The 22,549-nt window shown below is 54.2% G+C and overlaps 1 protein-coding gene across 1 annotated transcript; it reads right to left on the bottom strand.

Annotated features, from left to right (window-relative positions):
• Nucleotides 1–955: 955 nt before the first annotated feature.
• Nucleotides 956–8,626, bottom strand: LOC134057250 (serine/threonine-protein kinase pim-1-like). The gene is given in 7 exon segments (XM_062514247.1): nucleotides 956–1,053; nucleotides 6,695–6,873; nucleotides 7,271–7,334; nucleotides 7,513–7,879; nucleotides 8,075–8,125; nucleotides 8,209–8,341; nucleotides 8,568–8,626. Coding segments are annotated over 7 exon segments (951 nt in total).
• Between the last annotated feature and the right edge of the window lie 13,923 nt (nucleotides 8,627–22,549).

The following is a 22,549-nucleotide window of genomic DNA, read 5'->3' as shown; positions in this document are numbered from 1 at the left end:
CTCTGCCTGGAGCTCGGTCAGCCTGGAGTCAGGCTCAGCTGTGCCCTCTGTAGCTGTGGTTCTGGTCTTCCTACGTCGAATGCGTAGGAACTTCTGGAACCTCTGCACGAGAACAAAGGACAGGGAAGAGAGGCAAGTTCCATGCAATGCTCCAAGCGCTGTGCTGGGCTGAGCAGTGACAGCAGGCCCAGCCCAGGTAGGGATGGCTGCAGGTACCTTCAGTGTTGTGCGGAAGCGGCCGTGGGGGGGTTCCTGCTCTTGTGTCCGGTCCATGGCTGCACCTGGGTAAGAGCGAGTGCAGCCAGAGCTGAGGGGCTGTGGGAGAGGCCAGAGAACACAGCCCAGCCCTGCGCTCCCCAGGCAGGGACAGCCCCGGGATGCCCCAGGGGATGGAGCACGGCTGCTGCGGGGTGTCTGCCCAGCCCCTCTTCTGTCCTGTCCCTGGCCATGTCCACAGTGGGTGGGGTGGGATGGGATGGGATGGGATGGGATGGGATGGGATGGGATGGGATGGGATGGGATGGGATGGGATGGGATGGGATGGGATGGGATGGGATGGGATGGGATGGGATGGGATGGGATGGGATGGGATGGAGCCCAGGTGGCAGCAGCCATTAGCCCTGTGGCCCAGCTGTGCCTCTCACCATCCTGCATTGGCTGGAACTGCTCCAGCTCCTCAGGTGGTTGTGCTGGGGATACTCCAGGGCCTTTCTCTTTTTTCCCTCTGCAAACATTGAACAGGCTGAGAAATCTGCCTGCCATGTCAGAGTCTGGCCTCAAGGGCACCTTCTAGAGAGATGCCTTGGGAAAGGTGTGAGGCAACAAGTCGTGCAGCTGTGCCTTGAAGACACCCACGACAGAGTTGCTTCAGGAAGGCTGCAGGACAGCAAGTCCTGCACTCTGCTCTTGAGGGCTCCTGCCACAAGGACAGGAGACTCCTTGTAAGCAATTCTAGTCACCAAGTCCCGCGGTCCGGCCGTGAGTGCACCTGCAAAAGAGAAGCCTCGGGAAGGCCGCGGGCCACCAAGTCCCACGACCTTGCCACGAGGTCACCTGCAGGAATAACGCCTCAGAAAAGCTCCGGGTCAGACACGAACGAGTGCGCTGTGTGGGGGCTCCTCACAGCACCGCTCCGGCGCGTCTTGTCCCGTCGCCTGCTCCGAGCGCTGTGGTGTGGCTGTGTCACTGCCAGCTCCTATGTCAGCACAGGTCACAAAGGGTCCTTTGACACCGTGTCCCATTCCATGCCATGGTGACCGTGCTGCTCTGTGTCACAAAGGCCCTTGCACACACTGCCACCTGCCCTGGGGACACCCTCAGCCCACCCAAAGTGGCCCAGGTTGGAAGGAATCCCTCGCCCCAAGTGTTTAAGGCTGCCTGACAGGATGTTTATGAGCAGCTCTAACCACCAGCAAACACTGCCCTGCTCTGCGGGCTCAGGGCAGCAGAAGGAGCCCCCAGGGCTGCTGACACAGCCGTAGCTGGAAGGGCACAGGGCCTTCCAGAGAAGCTGGCACAGCCTCCTTGGGACACATCCCAACTTCTGGCTCTCCTTAACCTGGGGGTCCAAAAGTTCCCTCTTGGTCAGACCTTGTGGCCTAAAGCTTCAGCTGCTTTAGCTCCTGGGGCTAAGCTGCTCATGCTGAATGTGACAACTCAGAGAGAAGAATACAGTTCATCCAAATCCTTCTGGGACACTGAGAGGGGAGGCTGTGCAAACAGGAGCATGGTTTGCTGTCACCTCTCTGCCCTTCATGCCTTTCAGCACTTTGAAAGCTCAGCCAAGAGCTTTGTCCAAGGGTGCAATGAAGCAGCTGTTCCTGCTCCCAGCTCTGGCTCTTTCCTGTCTCTGACCTTGACTGGTTTTGTCCCTCTTGCTGTGCCCTCTGTTCCCCCTGTGCTCAGTGGCTGCTCCCCAGGACTGTGGAACTGGCACAAATCAAGGGCTCCAGCCCCTCCTTTCTCTGCCCTTGCAGCTGCCTGGTCACAGCAGCCTTTTCCATCTGGAAGCTCCACATGGAGAGGGAGTCCCCACCTCTGTTCCCTGCACAACCTCCAGGAGCCCAGGGCTGCCATCTCCAGTCCCTGCTGGCACTGAGGGCTCCCAGGTGCCCCAGGCTGCTGTGACACCACTGCACACGGGAGGGAACAGTGCCAGGGGCTGTGCTCAAAGTCAGGTCCATGTGCTGCTGCTGCTGCTGCTGCTGCTGCTGTGGGTGTCGTTTGTCCAGCCGTGCCCCAGAGTCAGGGATCAGATGCAGGCACTGCTGCTGCTCCCTCGGGATCAGCCACAGTTTGGGTGTTGCTGTCAGTGCCAGCAGAAGCGGTGGCTGGAGCAGAGGGTGCTGACAGTGCCCCAAGCCCCGGGGCCAGAGGGGTCCCTGGGCTGGGGCTGGGAGCTGGGAGGGAGCTGCCCCTCGTTCTCCCTCTGCCCCACACAGAGCTGGGCCGGGCACAAGGGGGGCAGCCCAGCAAACAGGGAGCCTGCGAGTCCCTTCCAGCCCTGTCTGCTCAGAGCTTGGGCCTTGGAGCTGCAGGTGGACAAAGGCAGCTGCTCCTGGTCCCTCGCTGTGTCCCCGTGCTCAGCAGTGCTGCTCCATCAGTCTGTGCCCAGCAAGGGGGAAAAGCCTCAGCCCTGCAGGGCCAGGAGCTGCCGGGCTCTGCCTGAGCAGCTCAGCCAGCGGGAAGGAGCTGCTCCACACGGGAACCAGGAGCAAAGGACTGCAGCACCTCGTTCTTGGGCAGAGCCCCGATTCTCTGGGGGAATAGCAGAGCTGTTCTCATGCACTGCTGTGTCAGAGCTGCAGGTGCTGTGCCTGCAAACACAGGGCTTGAGATCTGCACAAGGATTCTGCAACTCGTGACTGGATCAGGATGTCACCAGTGCTAAACTCCAGTTTAGTCCAAAGCAACCACTCTGCATCTGATGCTGCTATCTGCTATAATTATTTTCAGAGTATCCAGACAAAAGTAAACAGAGGAGGAGCCTACATTTTCATTGTTTATCAGAAATGCATCTCATTTTGCTGTACATTCCTTTCTTAGGATGTGTTCTCTCTATTTAAAGAAATAGAAAAAAAAGTAAAAAACAGAACAAAAAGTGAAAGTGAAAGTTTAGAGGAAAAAAACCCCAATGTGTAGTGAAAAATCTTCTGTAACTTTGGATTAATTAGTATCTGATCTTTTTTAAAAAGACAAGTAAATTATTTGCTTTGTGAAAGTTCTGATGACATGGATCCATATTACTGAGCTCAGCATCCTTTTTTAAAAGATTTTGGGATTTGATTGCAATATTAAATCATTTTTAATTGTGGTTGAAGAAAGAGAAAATTGAAATATGGATTGTGCATGATTGTGTTTTGAAGGTAAAAACACTGCAGTTTGAAACTGTAACCTCAAGTATTGAAAATTAATGTGATATCTCCAAATGGATTGGGTGACAGCAGCTTTTCCTATAGGATGTGCAGCATCAGAAAGACTTCATCAGTGAGGTTGTGGGTGCTTTTATCTTTGTCCTGTGCCACTCTGGGATGTCATGAAACGGGAATTCACCTGCCACCATCCACAGTCACCTTCTGACACTGCAGATCCTTGGACCTTGTGTCCCCAAAGCAGACACAAAGTGTTTCTGCAGCTACCCCCTTGGCACAAATCCACGACGACTGGGATTTTTCCAAGTCTCATGTCTCCATTGTGCCATATTCCTCAATTAATAGCAGCCCATCCCAATGAATCCAGGAATTTACTCAGATGGTTGTCAGCTCCACTTCCTGCCTAGAAATCCTGAAACTGCTCCCAAATGCTGCTGCCTTCAGCTCTTGGACACCTACTCACAAAGCTAGGGAACAAATCCCCTGTCCCCTGCCTTACAAGGTGAGTTAAGCCAAAGTTAGAGCTCTGTGGGAAATGTCTGTGCATCCATATCCTTTTAATATATCCATACATGGGGGTGTGCATGGATGTGTATGGTATAGAAAGGAAGGGGTGTGCAAGCAACGTGACTGACACTTTCACTCTCCATGTTGGTCCCACAGGTACAAAGACAATATGGATAGCCTGGCACAGTCAGACCTTTCTGTCCATGGATACAGAGACATCCCAGAGCCCCTGGTACAGTGAGACCTTTCTGTCCATGGATACAGAGACATCCCAGAGCCCCTGGCACAGTCAGACCCTTCTGTCCATGGGTACAGAGACATCCCAGAGCCCCTGGTACAGACAGACCCTTCTGTCCATGGGTACAGAGACATCCCAGAGCCCCTGGCACAGACAGACCCTTCTGTCCATGGATACAGAGACATCCCAGAGCCCATGGCACAGTCAGACCCTTCTGTCCATGGGAGCACATTGGGGGTGGGTGGGCAGTGAGTCCTGGACAGGAGCCAGACCTGTGTCCAGCCCTGCCAGGCCCTGCCAAGGCTCAGTGCTGGCTCCTCTGGAATGGGAAAGCCCTTCAGCCTTGTCCCTGCCCAGAGGGGCAGTGCTGGCCTGGCAGCACAGGCTGTTTTCCCCACAGGCTGCATGAGATGAGAACACAACACTTGCAAACACTGAGTGCAAGCCACAGCTCTGGGTGCTCCCCATGCACCTCAGCCCTGGTTCCACTCTCTGCCCCAAACCTGTGAAGTAAAAGGCAGGTGGGGGAGAGAACTGTTCAGAGAAGGACTGAGCTAGAGCTTGAGCAGGCTGAAAAATATCATTTGGGGTCATCCCAGATTGATTTCTTTTCAGAAGTTATTGAAGAAATTTACTTTTTGGAGGATGTCATGTTTTCCCTTGGAGGTGTACACTCTGCAAACTTGAGCTGCGTTGCCGAAATTCTCAAGCAAGTCTCTGCTGCAGGTCACTCCATTTCTCCTTTGGCTGATTCCAGCCTGGTGCTGAGCTGCAGCAGAGCCCTGGCAGAGCCCAGAGCAGCCTCAGCATCCACAGGGCCCGGCTCCAAGGAGAGAAACCAGAAATTGCCCGTCAGCTGAAGGCTCCTGTGCCCCTTGTCCCAGCTGCCACGGTGCCCAGGCCATGCTGGCCGTGCCCAGAGCAGTGCCCATCACTGCTGCCTTGGGCAGCAGAGCAGGAGGGCAGGACATGTGCCCAGCCTGCAGCCAGCCATGGCACATCCACCTCCTCAGCAGCTGCCACAGCAGGATGCTCCTGTGCTCGCTGCCATCTCCCAAAAGCTCTCATCCCACCGTGACAAGAAGATGGGGACCCACCTCATGCCATCGCTGCTGGAAGAAAAGCTGGTCCCAAGGGATGTCCTCAGCCTTCTCCAAGGGCACGGCCCATCCACGCCGCAGCTGGTCCCGAGCACTTCCTGATCCACACTGGAGCCCACCTGGAACACTTCCTTTAGAGAAAAAATCAACAAATTAATGAAAATAGATTACAGTCCAGAAGGGGAGAAAAGAAAAATGGTAAAAAATCTCATCTCTGTCAGGGGCTTGAGGAAGGCCCAACCCTAGATGCCAGGGAAAAACCCACCCACGGGTGAGAGAAGCCCATGCTTTCTCCCTTTTCCCCTGCACTGGCCCCAAAAGTCATGGTGATCCCAAAGCAAGCAAGGGCAGTGGAGCAGCCCAAGCCCTTCCTTGCCTGCCAAGGAAAGCAGCCATGCCCAGTTCTGGAGTCCCACCTCACTCCCACCATGGGGCTTTGTTTGTGTCGTGCTGGCTGCCCCAGCCCGGGGCACGGTGGGTGCTGGGGGCTGTTGGCAGGGCCAGGAGCTGACTCCCATTTCGTACCCACCCCAGCCCATCCCCCTGGCCCTGCCAAAAAGCAGCTTGGCAGATGACAGAAGAATCAGTTTAATCCTCCCCAGCAAAGGGGGAACCTTTGCTTCCTGGCCAGGCTGTGCAATGCCCAAATCTGGGAGCATCCCCCTGGGTCTGGACTCATCTGTAAATTCGCCGTGGAGCCTGGCTTTGAAGAAGGTGCCAGAATCCAAGTCCATCTTCAGCTTGCCAGTGGCCAGGTGGAGGAAGAGGTTGCCATCCTTGATGTCATCCTCACTGTCTCCAGCAGCAGCAGCCCCACCTGCTACAGCTTCTCCAGGGGCTCCTTCTCCTTCCCTGGGGTGAGACCAGGCTCTCAGTGTTCTGCCCAGGGTCCAGCTGTCAGTGAACCAGGACAAGCCAAAGCAGCTCAGATGGTGGCCACCAGTGCTGGGCAGAGCAGCTCAAGGGCTGTGTGTTCCCACCTGATGACCCCTGTACAGTGACACAGGCAGGACAAAAAAGTCTGGGCTTCTTTGCTTCTGATTGCCAAGGCCTGTGTGCAACTGGAACTCACCAAAGCCCTGCATCCAAGTGTGCCTGTGGCTCTCTCCCTTCTTCTATGGCAGGTGAATTTGCTGCATCCAAGGGTCACAAAACAGGTCTTCTAATGAGGGCCTTTCCATGTGGAGCATGGATAAGCACCATCTGATCAGATCTTGGCACTCTGGACAGAGAAAGCAGAAACCACTGGTCAGTTGGAGGAGGCTCCAGTCTGCTTTGCCCCACTGTTCTCATGCTCAGGCCGTGCTGCATGTGCTCAGAGCTGGGCCTAAACCTTCCCATCAGTTCTTTGTTTTGGAGGAGAGCAGGAGAGCAGGACATGTGCCACCTCCTCAGCAGCTGCCAGAGCGGGATGTTCACGAGCCCACTGCTGTCTCCCAGCACTGGTATTCCCCCCGTGCCCAGAGATGAGGATTCACCTTGAGAGACCTGTTGTGGCAGCGAGAGCTGATGGTTCCAGCTGATGTTCTGGCCTCTCCTGAAAGGGTGCTCCCCACAGACCATCTGGTGCAGCAGGATGCCCAGGGACCAGAGGGTAGCTGGCTTGCCATAGTACCAGCCAAAGTGGGTCCATTCTGGGGGCTGTAGGACGGTGTTCCTATGGAATACAGATGGAGTTCATCAGGGGGATGCTGCTGCTCCCAGAGCCTGGCCCCAGAATCCTTGGACATGCTAGGGCTGCACCAGTGGCACATGGTGTGACCCCTTGCCTCTGGCCAGCACCTGGGACTTGTTTACAAACTTGGGCTTGGAAAAGGAGCCACTGGTGCTGGAAGAGTGCAGCAGAAGCCCTGGCAAGGCCTGACCATGACAAGGAAAAACCCACTCCGTGGTGGGGAAAATCCATGTCTTCATCCTCCCTGCCTGCATTGCCCCAAAAGACATTATGAGGACAAGGCAAGCAATGTGAGCACAGTAGTGCAAGCCCTTTCTCACCTGCCCACCAAAACAGCTGCTGCACAGGTTTGGACCCCCCCACAACCCACTGCCCCCACCCACGGGTGTTTTTGTCAGGCTGGCTGCCCCAGCCCCAGTCCTGGACACAGTGGCTGGCAAAAGCTGCCAGCAGGGCTGGAAGCTGGCCCCCCACCCACCCCAGTCAAAAGTAACTCAGATGAAGACTCAGTGCCATGACTGGCAGCAAAAAGGAGAGTCCCTGCTACCACAGCCAGGCTGGGCCCTGAGATGTTGGGCCAGGAGATGCCGGGACCAGGAACACAGCCCTGTGTGGGCTCACCTGTAAAGTGAGTGTATATTGTGTCCTGCAGGTAGGTGCCACAGCCAAAGTCAATCAATTTTGCCTGCCCGGTGGCCAGGTCAAGCAGGATGTTCTCCGGTTTGATGTCCCTGTGCAGGACCCCACAGCTGGTGCAGTGCTGCACGGCCTCCAGCACCTGGCAGAACAGCTCCTGTGCCACCTCCTCTGACAGGAACCCCTGTGACCAAATGAAATGACGGAGGTCCTGACACCACTCCGGGTATTCCAGCACCATCAGGATGTCGTTGGGGAGCTCAAGACACTTCAGCAGCTGGAGAACTCCAGGGAAGCCAGTGGACACCTTGTCCAGCAGCATGATCTCCAGTGGTGCACTGGTGCCGTCGGGCTGCAGGAGGACCACGATGCCATCAGCGGGGCTGATGCTGTGCCAGGACTTGGGAAGCTCTCCCCCAGCACGGGATGCTCTGCTGGCCCCACACCCACTCTCCCTCCAGGCTCCTGGTGGCTTCCACCCTTCCAGGTCTCGACTCATCCCATCCTGGCACGCCCCAGCTTCTCCTTCTGGCCCCCGCTCACTCACCAGCTTGCCCCAGTGCTGGACGTGGTTTCATGGCACCCTTTTGATGGCCACCTGCAAGCCAAGGGCAGCAGCAGGCTGAGCTCCTCCTCCTCCTGCCTCCTCCTCCTCTGCCTGCCACTGATCCCGCCACTCACCGGGGCACCGTCCGAGAGCCGAGTCACCGCCCAGGCGCTGCCAAAGCCGCCACACCCCAGCAGCAAACCGAGCTGGTACCGCTCCTTCGTGCCGTGCTGCGCCTCCCCTGCCAGCGAGACGCGGCTGTCAGCGCTCGGCCCGGGGCCAGACATGAGCCCTGAGCACCCCTCAGCCGCCCCGGGCCGGGCAGCCCCAGGTGTTCGCTCTTTGGAACGGGACAGCAGAGGCTCAGGGCCAGCGACCGCGCTGCCGAGCGGTGGAGCTCGGGCCTGGGAAACCGCAACACAGGCAGCAGGAGCAGCCGTGCCGTGTGTGTGTGCTCCACGGGCCTGGCAGGAGCCAGGACCAAGACCAGGACCGTGGCCAGGGCACACCTTGGGGCCAGGGCCAGGGGCCGGGGTTGGGGTCGGGGCCCATGTTGGGGCCGGGGCCGGGTCCGGGGCCGGTGTCGGGACAGGCGGAGCCAAAGGGAGGCGATGCCGCTCCACGCACTGATGTCCATCCAGCAGCACCACCGCCAGTACAGCCAGAGCCGGGTGGAGGTGAGACCGTGCCGGGATGGATGGGGATGGGGAAAGGGATGGGAAAGCCCCGCCAGGGGCCAGGGCAGCCCGAGGGCATGGCCCAGCTCGGAACTGGGAGATGGAGACTGGGAGAGGAGGGGGACCCAGGGAAAGAGAGACCGAGAGAGGCTGTGGGACTGCGGGAGAGGGAGAGGAGGGCCGGAGGGTCGACAAAATCGCTTCTGTCACTGCTGCTGCTGCTGCTGCTGCAACTGAAGCCCTGGGGCCGTTTGTCCCCATGTCTGTTTTTCTGTTGCCTTCTCAGCCCGTGCCAAGCCCTGCGTACGCCGGCGGCAGTCCCTGAATGTTTTCTTCCCATGGAAAAAACATCTTTCAAGCACAGGCATTCATGGCCAAGACTGGGATTCTCCCTCCAAATTTCTGTATATATGCAAGGGTAGCTCTCAGACAAAAGCTGCCAGGACTATGTAGGTTACTTTGGTTTCCTGAGGGCCAGCTCTTATCTGCCTTTGAAACACTGGGGCTCCCTAATTTCCTTCCTCCAGAAAAGAATTTCTCGTCCTGATGCCCATGGACAAAATTGGCATTTGGCCTCCCAGATTTGGTCTATCCAAGGATATCTCCCAGACAAATGCTGCCAAGACAAACAGGTCTGGCTTGCCTTGGCCTCTCGTGACTGTCTCTCATCTTCCTTCAAAACCTTGGGTTCTGAGGTTTCTCTCCTATAGAAAGGAACCGTCCTTCTTGTCCAGGGGCCCATGGCCTCAAGCATGTGGCCATTTGATAGTGGTCAAAGGAGTGGACAAAGGAGTTCAGTGCTCAGTGGGCTGGAGACTGAGGACAGCAGAGGAGAGCCCAGGGAGGGATTGACAGGCAGTTTCAGAGGTGATGGATTTTTTGACAGAGAATATCCAGAGAAAGAAACAATTAATGCCAAGGGCAGTTGTGGAGGCCCAGACTGGAAACAAGGAGAAAGGAATTTCTCTCCTAGAGCAGGGCTGAGGTGCACCACATCCCCCAGAAGGTGCCTGGGCCAGCCCAAGGCACAGGCATGTGCAGCAGCTGAAAGGTTCTTCTGACTTGGACTCCTGGAAGGGTTTGTGCAATCTCCTCCTAGGCCCTGAGGTTCAAGGACTCAGCACCAAATGCACCACGGGGCTCATTGGGACCAAGGAACTCCTGACAAACCACAGCTCTGCCTTGATTTCCCTCTGGTCTGGTGCAGTTCATCAGGAAGGTTTTCTGCTGCACTTCAGGAGAAATATCCATTCCAATTTTAAAGGGTGTATTTTATTACTGCTCCTTTTAGAGCAGAGGTGATTGCAGCACTCAGTGACTGATGTTGATCCAGGGTCTCTCCTCAGCAGGTCTGGCCTGCTCAGAGAAGCTGTGCCTTTAGGTCTGACCCAGTGTGGACAACCTTGCTCCACATTCCCCACCTCCATCCCGTCTGTCCTTGCTCACCTGGGACCTGCTTTGCTTGGAGAACTGGCTGCACTCAGGCAAAGAGATGCTTTTCCTTTTTTTTTTAAGTACTCTGAAACTCCTAACTTTCCCCACTGGAAACAGACCCACTCCTGGAAGAGACAGTCTGAAGTTTCCCTCATTTGCCTCATGACCATCACAAGAAGACCCCAGTGAACCCCACTCGCTCCACACAGGAGTTTTCTGGCCTGGTTGGCTTTGAACAGGACTTCTGGCCTGGCCGAGGTAGATGTTTACCAAATAACTGTTTGCAGGTGTGCTGTGCATGCTGTGCTGATCCATCATGGTACAGCGCTCTCCAGCAGACAATAGCCCAGACATGTCGGCACCTGCTTCTCTGAGCACACAATGGTCCATAAATCTGCCTCCCTCTTGGCCAGACATCACTCGCTTTGAGAAAAGACTATAAAAAGGTGACTCTTTGGAGAAGCCTCTTGAGATCTCCCCACGGAAGGAAGACCCATCTATTGCCTGAAAACCACGAGGACTCTGTCCCATCGTTGGTAGCTATTTCCCTTCTTCTCATTTCCCCTCTTTTCTCTATCTCTTTGTTTCCTTAAACTCTCCCCTCTATCAGATAACTGAATTGTTAGCATCAAATAAAATGCTATATTGGAACATACTATTGTCCCCCCGCTGTGTCTTTTATACCTCGAGATCAAAACGAGCCATCACGATCCCCCACCGGTACTGGCAGATCACGATATTAAATTGGCATCACGGACAGGATTCTGACAGACAGAAGGGGGGCAGGTTGTGTGCAGTCTGTAATAGGGGAAGGACGTCTTGCTCCAGCCACACCTAGCTGGCCACCTCCAAAGGGGTGAGCTTGTCTAGAAAGCAAGGGGGGCAAGTTCAGATTTCCCACAAACTGCACACGCCCAGGTGAAAAACACCCCCACACTCGTTTGAGGGCTCTGTCTGCAGAATCTCACTAAAGATCTCTTGGTGGAAAGACAGGACTGTTTTGTTGGTTTTTATTGTGTTTTTGACTGCTTGGTGTAGCGAAGAGACAACCAGAGTTTTGTACTGAAGGTAGTGCCTCCCAAGCAGCTTTGGTCTCTTCACCCACACAGAGAAGTGAAGGGGAACACAGAGAAAAGCTGTGTGTGTGTGTGTGAGTGTGTAACATAAGTGATATACCTCCCTGTAGTGGTTTTTACTTGCCCCTTGAAAAAAATGACTGAAAATTCCAGTGCAACAAATAAAACTGCATTTTTTTCTTTATTAGCTCTTTAAAGTGCCAGACCCCCTCAAGGAGAGGAAGAATGGGCACAAAATAATTGGTAGAATTTAGAAAATGTGATTGATAGGATATGTTCTCCCATCAATCTGACACTTAATATGAATTCTGAGTGTCACTCACTGGGGAAGATCAGATTAAATAATCAGAACAAGAAGCTGGTGGCTACTGGGGACGTGGGGTTTTCTTTACAACAGGAGACAGACGTAACCCATGGTCCCTAACCCAGCACGCATCCTGTTGGGCAGGGGGATTTAACCCCTTGAAAGGGGAGACCCTGTAGCTTTAACTGGAACTCCCAACCAACTTCTAGCAAACATTCACAAAGCTGCCTGCTTGCAAATGATACATGAAAGAAAATTAACTGTTGTCTATGAATCACCTATGCAATTACCTGTAATGCCTGAAATTATGACCCCCTTAATTTGTGGTCTTCCAGAATCAATTAATCTACAGCAATTCTCCTTCAAAACACCATTGCAGCTATAACCCCTGTAGACACACTAGACAGAGTTCTTGAGAACCCAAGGGACCAACACAGTTCCACTGACTCTGGGCCCATTCCCTTTCCTCCCTATACAACCCCTTCTCAGCAGACACCAGGTTCACAATCACATTTTCCTGCCAGCAGCCATAAAATTTGGACATTCTTAGTGTTCTGGAGAAAACCCATTCCAGATTTTTCAATAACTGCCAGGCGTCTTTATGACTTGCTGAGGGAAGGGGTGAAATGGGATTGGGCTCTTTCTCAGGAGGAAGCACTGCAATTGCTGATTTCTGAAGTAACAGCTCATCAAGCCTTGGGCCCTATTCACTCTACAGATTCTTTTCAGGTGGAATGGGGGTTCTCCATCTCAGAGCTGTCAGTACACATACGGCAATGAGGCCCTGGTGGTCCTACAAGGCCTGTTAGTTTGTATTTCCTTGGCTTTAAAGATGCTGAAAAAAAGATACATGTTGGGGGTTGGTTCTTTCCCTTTTCCCTCTGTGGAATTTTCCCCATTGTCATGCTAAGATACCTGTTGGCTGGGCCCTGGTGACAAGGGGGAGGGGGGAGGGGAGGGAAGAGGGGAAGCCCATGAGATTCAAACAACCAGAAGAGCAGATGGAAGGCTCTGGCTCGGCCCATTTCCCCCGTGGAGTTCGGACGAGAAGGACGATCGCCGCCTGAGACCCATCCCTGCCATCCCATTGCTGGGAGCCATCCTCACTGCTGTCGGACCCTGCCCTGCTGCCTTCTCACTGTGAACTCCCACCATCCAGCACTCTGCTGAGCACTGGGACCCACACCGTGAGCAGAGGGCTCTCTCCATCTCTCTCTCCCCCTGGGACAGCGCTGCCATCACCCCCAGCCCTCCTGCAGCTCTGCGGGACCTGCCCGCCCCCAGCACTGGGAACTGCAGCTCAGGGAAAAGGTGCCTGCAGCCAAAAAACACTGGGACTGAGTTACTGTTCTGTTTGTGGGTAATTTCATAGCTGTTGTTGTTTGTGTTTGTCTTGTTAGATATACTAGTAAAGAACTGTTGTTCCTACCCCCATATCTTTGCCTGAGAGCTCTCTTAATTCCAAAATTATAATAATCGGAGGGAAGGAAGGAAGGATCACATTTTTTTTTTCAGTCCAAAGGGAAGCTTCTGCTTTCCTTAGCAAGCACCTGTCTTTCAAACCAGGACAGATTTAGGCCACGCAATGTGGGGCCCGAGGGCATTGAGAGAAAAGGGTGAAAAAGGAATAACAGTTCTTGAGTTACCTCAGTTTTGTGTTAGGTGGCATCATGTTGTCCAGCTTACCGTGGTTTGGGCTCCATGTGGCCACAGCTGTATCTCTCCCATTTGCAATGCCTTACTTGAACATGGGTCCTATAACTCAGGCTGCTGTAACTATTATCCAGTTCCTTTTGTGGGCTGATAACGTGAGAAATTCATGGATTTTTAACTTCCTCTGGAAGGTGGGCACATGGATTCAGGGCTAGCACACTCTAATTGTATGTTTTTGGGGTTACTTTAATAATGGCACATACTGTGAGGATATGACACCAGGGAAAATTTTGTCCCAACCCCTTACACAGTTTTTTGGGTCTGCTCCACCAGGTTTTGAAGGATTCAAATCTCTTCTAAGTAGTAATGATATCATACAGTGGCTGACATTGCCAATAGGCCTTGTAAAGCTGTTCTATTTAACATTCCGAGATGAGGGGAGATTGACTTGGATGACAACCCTGATACTTCCCCCAAGGAATAGGGATTCTGCCCCAGAGACTAAGGATTCTGCCCCAGAGACTGACCCTGACCCTGCCCCTGCCCCAGAGACTAAGGATTCTGCCCCAGACGTTAAGGATGTTGCCCCTGAGCCTGACTCTGCCCCAGAGCTCACCTCAGAAAGGAACCATCCAGAGTGGGTGGGGTTTCTAGTGAAGGAGATGGCCCAGATGCTGAAGGAGTACCTTTCCCCAGCTCTTCAGAAACTCTCCCCCTGCCTTAAAGAGGGAGAACCTGATGGTGCAGCAGTGGAACCCACAAATGTTACATCTCTCCAGGCTCCAGCTGAACTGCAAGGGCACTCACAACCAGCAGCAGTTGCCCCCGTGGAAACTAGAAAGTCTAGGGTGAAAACAAAGCACCTGGATAATAAGGATCAGAAAGCAGGGCCCTCACAACCAGCAGGGGAGCCAGAGGTTGAGATCATCACGGAGTCCCTGTCATACGAGAGTCTCCGTAATCTGCGTAAAGATGTTGTACGAAGGGGCCGTGAGGCTTTTACAACGTGGTTACTGCGGGTCTGGGACCTTATGGGTACAGGTGTGCAGCTGGATGGTACTGAGGCAAGGAATTTGGGACCCCTAACCCAGGACTCAGGTGTGGATCACGTATTCGTAAGGGAACCAGGCCCCCTTTCCCTCTGGGAGCAGCTTTTAATGAGTGTAAGAGAGAGGTTTGTCCATAGAGAGACAATGCAGGAGCACCACCATAGAATGCGCTGGAAAACCGCTGAGGAGGGGATCCAACAGCTGAGAGAAGTGGCAATACTGGAAGTACTCTTTGGGAGGGGTGGACAACATGACAATGACCCCGACAAGGTCAGGTGCACAGGGCAGATGTTGTGGAATCTGGCACACCTGGGGCCATCTCAATACACCACATTCATTGCAGCCATTAACGCTGACACCAACCACGAGACAGTGGGTTCTGTTGCCAATAAGCTCAGAAATTTTGAGAGCATAATGAATGGCCCAATGCAGGCTCAGGTCTCTGCCGTGATTAGGGGACTCAGAGAGGAGTTCAAGGAGGAGATAAGAGGGGTGAGGGAGGAGATGAGGAAGGTCAGTGCAGCACCAGTGCGAGTCACAGATGCCAGAGTTAGAGCCCAATGTCCCCCAGCTAGGGAGAGAGGATACACCCCACGAGCTGACCTGTGGTTCTTTCTGCGTGACCATGGGGAAGACATGAGGAGGTGGGATGGGAAACCCACTTCTGCCCTGGCAGCGCGGGTGCGTCAACTCAGGGAGGGAAACACTAACCAAGGGAGCTCCACTAAAGTGAAGGTAGCCTCAACTTCCCATAACCAAGATGCAGGGTATTACAGAAGGGAGGATGATTTGTCAGATCCCCTTGAGGGAACCTCCACCATGTATGCCCAGGAAGGAAATAATAACCAGTGCTAGAGGGGCCCTGCCTCTAGCCAGGGAGAGGCACGGGAAAACCGGGTCTTTTGGACGGTGTGGATCCGATGGCCTGGCACATCAGAGCCACATAAACATAGGGCATTAGTTGACACTGGTTCACAGTGCACCCTAATACCATCAGAACATGTGGGGGAAGAGCCTGTTTCTATTGCTGGGGTGACGGGGGGATCACAGGAATTGACTTTGCTGGAGGCTGAGGTGAGCCTGACTGGGAAGGAGTGGCAGAAGCATCCAATTGTGACTGGCCCAGAGGCACTGTGTATTCTAGGCATAGACTTCCTCAGGAAGGGCTATTACAAAGAGCCAAAGGGACTCAGGTGGGCTTTTGGAATAGCTGCTGTAGAGGCAGAAGGCATTAAGCAATTGAACACCTTGCTTGGACTGTCAGAGAACCCATCTGCAGTGGGACTCCTGAAGGTGAAGGAGCAGCAAGTGCCAATTGCCACCTCCACAGTGCACCACAGGCAGTACAGGACAAATGGAGATGCCATGATCCCCTTCCACAAGATGATCCGTGAGCTGGAAGGCCAAGGGGTGGTCAGCAAAACCCACTCACCCTTCAACAGCCCCATCTGGCCTGTGCGCAAGTCTGACGGAGAATGGAGATTGACTGTGGACTATCGTGCATTGAATGAAGTGACTCCACCGCTGAGCGCTGCCGTGCCGGACATGCTGGAACTCCAGACGAGCTGGAGTCCAAGGCAGCAAAGTGGTACGCCACCATTGACATTGCCAATGCATTTTTCTCCATTCCTCTGGCAGCAGAGTGCAGGCCTCAGTTTGCTTTCACCTGGAGGGGCGTGCAGTACACCTGGAACCGACTGCCCCAGGGGTGGAAACACAGCCCCACCATCTGCCATGGACTGATCCAGGCTGCACTGGAAAAGGGTGAAGCTGCAGAACATCTGCAATACATTGATGACATCATTGTGTGGGGGAACACAGCAATGGAAGTATTTGAGAAAGGAGAGAAGATCATCCAGATTCTGCTGGGAGCCAGTTTTGCCATCAAGAGGAGCAAAGTCAAAGGTCCTGCCCGAGAGATCCAGTTCCTGGGAGTAAAGTGGCAGGACGGGCAGCGCCAAATCCCCACTGAGGTCATCAATAAGATCACCGCGATGTCTCCACCAACCAACAAGAAGGAAACACAAGCTTTCCTAGGTGCCATAGGCTTTTGGAGAATGCACATTCCTGAGTACAGCCAGATCATCAGCCCTCTCTACCTGGTCACCCGGAAGAAGAACGAATTCCACTGGGGCCCTGAGCAGCAGCAAGCCTTTGCCCAGATCAAGCAGGAGATCGCTCATGCTGTAGCCCTCGGCCCAGTCAGGACAGGACCAGAGGTGAAGAATGTGCTCTACTCTGCAGCCGGGAACAAGGGCTTGTCCTGGAGCCTTTGGCAAAAGGTACCTGGTGAGACCCGAGGCCGCCCTCTGGGATTCCAGAGCCGAAGTTCCAGAGGGTCTGAAGCCAACTACACCCCAACAGAGAAGGAGATCTTGGCTGCTTCTGAAGGAGTTCAAGCTGCCTCAGAGGTGATTGGCACAGAAGCACAGCTCCTCCTGGCACCCCGACTACCAGTGCTGGGGTGGATGTTTAAAGGGAAGGTCCCCTCTACCCACCACGCCACCGATGCCACATGGAGCAAGTGGATCGCCCTCATCACGCAGCGCGCCCGTATCGGAAACCCAAATCGCCCTGGGATTTTGGAAATAATTACAAACTGGCCAGAAGGTGAAAATTTTGGTCTTGCCGATGAAGAGGAGCAAGAACAAGTGACCCGGGCTGATGAAGCCCCGCCATACAACCAACTGCCAGCAGATGAAACTCGCTACGCTCTTTTCACTGACGGTTCCTGTGGCATCGTGGGGATGAACCGGAAGTGGAAAGCAGCCGTATGGAGCCCCACACGACAGGTTGCACAAGCTACTGAAGGAGAAGGTGGATCAAGTCAACTTGCTGAACTCAAAGCCGTTCAGCTGGCCCTGGACATTGCTGAAAGAGAGAAGTGGCCAAAGCTTTACCTTTACACTGATTCATGGATGGTAGCCAATGCTCTGTGGGGCTGGCTGGAAAGATGGAAAAAAGCTAACTGGCAAGGTAGGGAAAAACCAATCTGGGCTGCTGATGAGTGGAAAGACATTGCCACTCGGGTAGAGAAGCTACCCGTAAAGGTCCGTCATGTAGATGCCCATGTCCCCAAGAGTCGGGCTAATGAGGAGCACCAACACAATGAGCAAGTAGATCAGGCTGCAAGGATAGAGGTGTTACAGATAGACTTAGACTGGCAACACAAGGGAGAGTTGTTCCTGGCTCGATGGGCCCACGATGCCTCAGGTCACCAAGGCAGAGATGCTACCTATAAGTGGGCACGAGACCGAGGGGTGGATCTCACCATGGACAGCATTTCCCAGGTTATCCATGACTGTGAGACGGGTGCTGCCATCAAGCAAGCCAAGCGAGTGAAGCCCCTCTGGTATGGGGGGCGGTGGTCCAAATAGAAGTATGGGGAGGCCTGGCAGATTGACTACATCACACTGCCTCAGACACGCCAAGGCAAGCGCTACGTGCTGACCATGGTGGAAGCCACCACTGGATGGTTGGAGACCTACCCTGTGCCTCATGCCACTGCCCGCAACACCATCCTGGGCCTGGAAAAACAAGTCCTTTGGAGACATGGTACCCCTGAGAGAATTGAGTCAGACAATGGGACTCATTTCAAGAACAGCCTCATAAACACCTGGGCCAGAGAACACGGCATCGAGTGGGTGTACCACATTCCTTATCACGCACCACCGGCTGGGAAAGTGGAACGGTGCAATGGGCTGCTTAAAACCACCTTGAAGGCACTGGGTGGGGGGACTTTCAAAAATTGGGAGATTAATCTACCAAAGGCCACATGGTTAGTGAACCCCCGAGGTTCCACTAATCGAGCAGGCCCTGCCCAGTCTGAGCCCTTGAGAACACCAGATGGGGACAAGGTTCCAGTGGTGCATATGAGAGGTATGCTAGGAAAAACTGTTTGGGTGAACTCTGCCTCCAGCAAAGACAATCCAATTCGTGGGGTGGTTTTTGCTCAAGGGCCAGGTTGTACCTGGTGAGTGATGCAAAGGGATGGATAGACCCGATGCATACCCCAAGGAGACCTTGTTTTAGGGTGAACTACCTACAATACTGTGCCTATATCTGTAAATGTATGGATGTCTATAATTTGAAGATTTTAATTTGATTTAGCATGATGGTAGGGGAAAATTCGGGGTGGATAATGTTGGGGGTTGGTTTCTTTCCCTTTTCCCTCTGTGGAATTTTCCCCATTGTCATGCTAAGATACCTGTTGACTGGGCCCTGGTGACAAGGGGGAGGGGACGGGAGGGAAGAGACAAACCCCCGAGATTCAAACAGCCAGAAGAGGAAGAGGAAGGCTGGGCCTCGGCCCATTTCCCCCGCGGAGTTCGGACAAGAAGGACGATCGCCGACTGTGTCCCATCCCTGCCATCCCAGCGTCGGGAAACCACTATCGGACCCTGCCCTGCTGCCTTCTCACTGTGAACTACCACCATCCAGCACTCTGCTGAGCACTGGGACCCACACCGTGAGCGGAGGGCTCTCTCCATCTCTCTCTCCCCCTGGGACATCTCTGCCATCACCCCCAGCCCTCCTGCGGCTCTGCGGGACCTGCCCGCCCCCAGCACCGGGAACTGCAGCTCAGGGAAAAGGTGCCTGCAGCCAAAAAACACTGGGACTGAGTTACTGTTCTGTTTGTGGGTAATTTCATAGCTGTTGTTGTTCTTGTTTGTCTTGTTAGATATACAAGTAAAGAACTGTTATTCCTACCCCCATATCTTTGCCTGAGAGCTCTCTTAATTCCAAAATTATAATAATCGGAAGAATCACATTTGGTTTTTTTCAGTCCAAAGGGAAGCTTCTGTTTTCCGTAGCAAACACGTGTCTTTCAAACCAGGAGAGAAGGTTTAGGCCCAGCTCTCAGCACATGCAGCACAGCCTGAGCATGAGAACAGTGGGGCAAAGCAGACTGGAGCCTCCTCCAACTGACCGGTGGTTTCTGCTTTCTCTGTCCAGAGTACCAAGATCTGATCAGATGGTGCTTATCCATGCTCCACATGGAAAGGCCCTCGTCAGAAGACCTGTTTTGTGACCCTTGGATGCAGCAAATTCACCTGCCATAGAAGAAGGGAGAGAGCCACAGGCACACTTGGATGCAGGGCTTTGGTGAGTTCCAGTTGCACACAGGCCTTGGCAATCAGAAGCAAAGCAGCCCAGACTTTTTTGTACTGCCTGTGTCACGGTACAGGGGTCATCAGGTGGGAACACACAGCCCTTGAGCTGCTCTGCCCAGCACTGGTGGCCACCATCTGAGCTGCTTTGGCATGTCCTGGTTCACTGACAGCTGGACCCTGGGCAGAACACTGAGAGCCTGGTCTCACCCCAGGGAAGGAGAAGGAGCCCCTGGAGAAGCTGTAGCAGGTGGGGCTGCTGCTGCTGGAGACAGTGAGGATGACATCAAGGATGACAACCTCTTCCTCCACCTGGCCACTGGCAAGCTGAAGATGGACTTGGATTCTGGCACCTTCTTCAAAGCCAGGCTCCACGGCGAATTTACAGATGAGTCCAGACCCAGGGGGATGCTCCCAGATTTGGGCATTGCACAGCCTGGCCAGGAAGCAAAGGTTCCCCCTTTGCTGGGGAGGATGAAACTGATTCTTCTGTCATCTGCCAAGCTGCTTTTTGGCAGGGCCAGGGGGATGGGCTGGGGTGGGTACGAAATGGGAGTCAGCTCCTGGCCCTGCCAACAGCCCCCAGCACCCACCGTGCCCCGGGCTGGGGCAGCCAGCACGACACAAACAAAGCCCCATGGTGGGAGTGAGGTGGGACTCCAGAACTGGGCATGGCTGCTTTCCTTGGCAGGCAAGGAAGGGCTTGGGCTGCTCCACTGCCCTTGCTTGCTTTGGGATCACCATGACTTGTGGGGCCAGTGCAGGGGAAAAGGGAGAAAGCATGGGCTTCTCTCACCCGTGGGTGGGTTTTTCCCTGGCATCTAGGGTTGGGCCTTCCTCAAGCCCCTGACAGAGATGAGATTTTTTACCATTTTTCTTTTCTCCCCTTCTGGACTGTAATCTATTTTCATTAATTTGTTGATTCTTTCTCTAAAAGAAGTGTTCCAGGTGGGCTCCAGTGTGGATCAGGAAGTGCTCGGGACCAGCTGCGGCGTGGATGGGCCATGCCCTTGGAGAAGGCTGAGGACATCCCTTGGGACCAGCTTTTCTTCCAGCAGCGATGGCATGAGGTGGGTCCCCATCTTCTTGTCACGGTGGGATGAGAGCTTTTGGGAGATGGCAGCGAGCACAGGAGCATCCTGCTGTGGCAGCTGCTGAGGAGGTGGATGTGCCATGGCTGGCTGCAGGCTGGGCACATGTCCTGCCCTCCTGCTCTGCTGCCCAAGGCAGCAGTGATGGGCACTGCTCTGGGCACGGCCAGCATGGCCTGGGCACCGTGGCAGCTGGGACAAGGGGCACAGGAGCCTTCAGCTGACGGGCAATTTCTGGTTTCTCTCCTTGCAGCCGGGCCCTGTGGATGCTGAGGCTGCTCTGGGCTCTGCCAGGGCTCTGCTGCAGCTCAGCACCAGGCTGGAATCAGCCAAAGGAGAAATGGAGTGACCTGCAGCAGAGACTTGCTTGAGCATTTCAGCAACGCAGCTCAAGTTTGCAGAGTGTACACCTCCAAGGGAAAACATGACACCCCCCAAAAAGTAAATTTGTTCAATACCTTCTGAAATGAAATCAATCTGGGATGACCCCAAATGATATTTTTCAGCCTGCTCAAGCTGTAGCTTAGTCCTTCTCTGAACAGTTCTCTCCCCCACCTGCCTTTTACTTCACAGGTTTGGGGCAGAGAGTGGAACCAGGGCTGAGGTGCATGGGGAGCACCCAGAGCTGTGGCTTGCACTCAGTGTTTGCAAGTGTTGTGTTCTCATCTCCTGCAGCCTGTGGGGAAAACAGCCTGTGCTGCCAGGCCAGCACTGCCCCTCTGGGCAGGGACAAGGCTGAAGGGCTTTCCCATTCCAGAGGAGCCAGCACTGAGCCTTGGCAGGGCCTGGCAGGGCTGGACACAGGTCTGGCTCCTGTCCAGGACTCACTGCCCACCCACCCCCATTGTGCTCCCATGGACAGAAGGGTCTGTCTGTGCCATGGGCTCTGGGATGTCTCTGTATCCATGGACAGAAGGGTCTGTCTGTGCCAGGAGCTCTGGGATGTCTCTGTATCCATGCACAGAAGGGTCTGTCTGTGCCAGGGGCTCTGGGATGTCTCTGTATCCATGGACAGAAGGGTCTGTATGTGCCAGGGGCTCTGGGATGTCTCTGTATCCATGGACAGAAAGGTCTGTCTGTGCCAGGGGCTCTGGGATGTCTCTGTATCCATGGACAGAAGGGTCTGTCTGTGCCAGGAGCTCTGGGATGTCTCTGTATCCATGCACAGAAGGGTCTGTCTGTGCCAGGGGCTCTGGGATGTCTCTGTATCCATGGACAGAAGGGTCTGTATGTGCCAGGGGCTCTGGGATGTCTCTGTATCCATGGACAGAAAGGTCTGTCTGTGCCAGGGGCTCTGGGATGTCTCTGTACCCATGGACAGAAGGGTCTGTCTGTGCCAGGGGCTCTGGGATGTCTCTGTACCCATGGACAGAAGGGTCTGACTGTGCCAGGGGCTCTGGGATGTCTCTGTATCCATGCACAGAAGGGTCTGACTGCGCCAGGTGCTCTGGGATGTCTCTGTATCCATGGACAGAAGGGTCTGTCTGTACCAGGGGCTCTGGGATGTCTCTGTATCCATGGACAGAAGGGTCTGTCTGTGCCAGGGGCTCTGGGATGTCTCTGTATCCATGCACAGAAGGGTCTGACTGCGCCAGGTGCTCTGGGATGTCTCTGTATCAATGGACAGAAGGGTCTGACTGTGCCATGTGCTCTGGGATGTCTCTGTATTCATGGACAGAAAGGTCTGTCTGTACCAGGGGCTCTGGGATGTCTCTGTATCCATGGACAGAAGGGTCTGTCTGTGCCAGGGGCTCTGGGATGTCTCTGTATCCTTGGACAGAAAGGTCTGACTGTGCCAGGGGCTCTGGGATGTCTCTGTATCCATGGACAGAAGGGTCTGTCTGTGCCAGGGGCTCTGGGATGTCTCTGTATCCTTGGACAGAAAGGTCTGACTGTGCCAGGGGCTCTGGGATGTCTCTGTATCCATGGACAGAAAGGTCTGACTGTGTCAGGCTATCCATATTTTCTTTGTACCTGTGGGACCAACATGGAGAGTGAAAGTGTCAGTCACGTTGCTTGCACACCCCTTCCTTTCTATACCATACACATCCATGCACACCCCCATGTATGGATATATTAA

This window comes from Cinclus cinclus, unplaced genomic scaffold (genome assembly GCF_963662255.1).
Source record: "Cinclus cinclus unplaced genomic scaffold, bCinCin1.1 SCAFFOLD_32, whole genome shotgun sequence".
Classification (NCBI taxonomy): Eukaryota; Metazoa; Chordata; class Aves; order Passeriformes; family Cinclidae; genus Cinclus; species Cinclus cinclus.
Note: the sequence above shows the minus strand (reverse complement) of the source record. Positions and strands in the feature narration are given on the sequence as shown.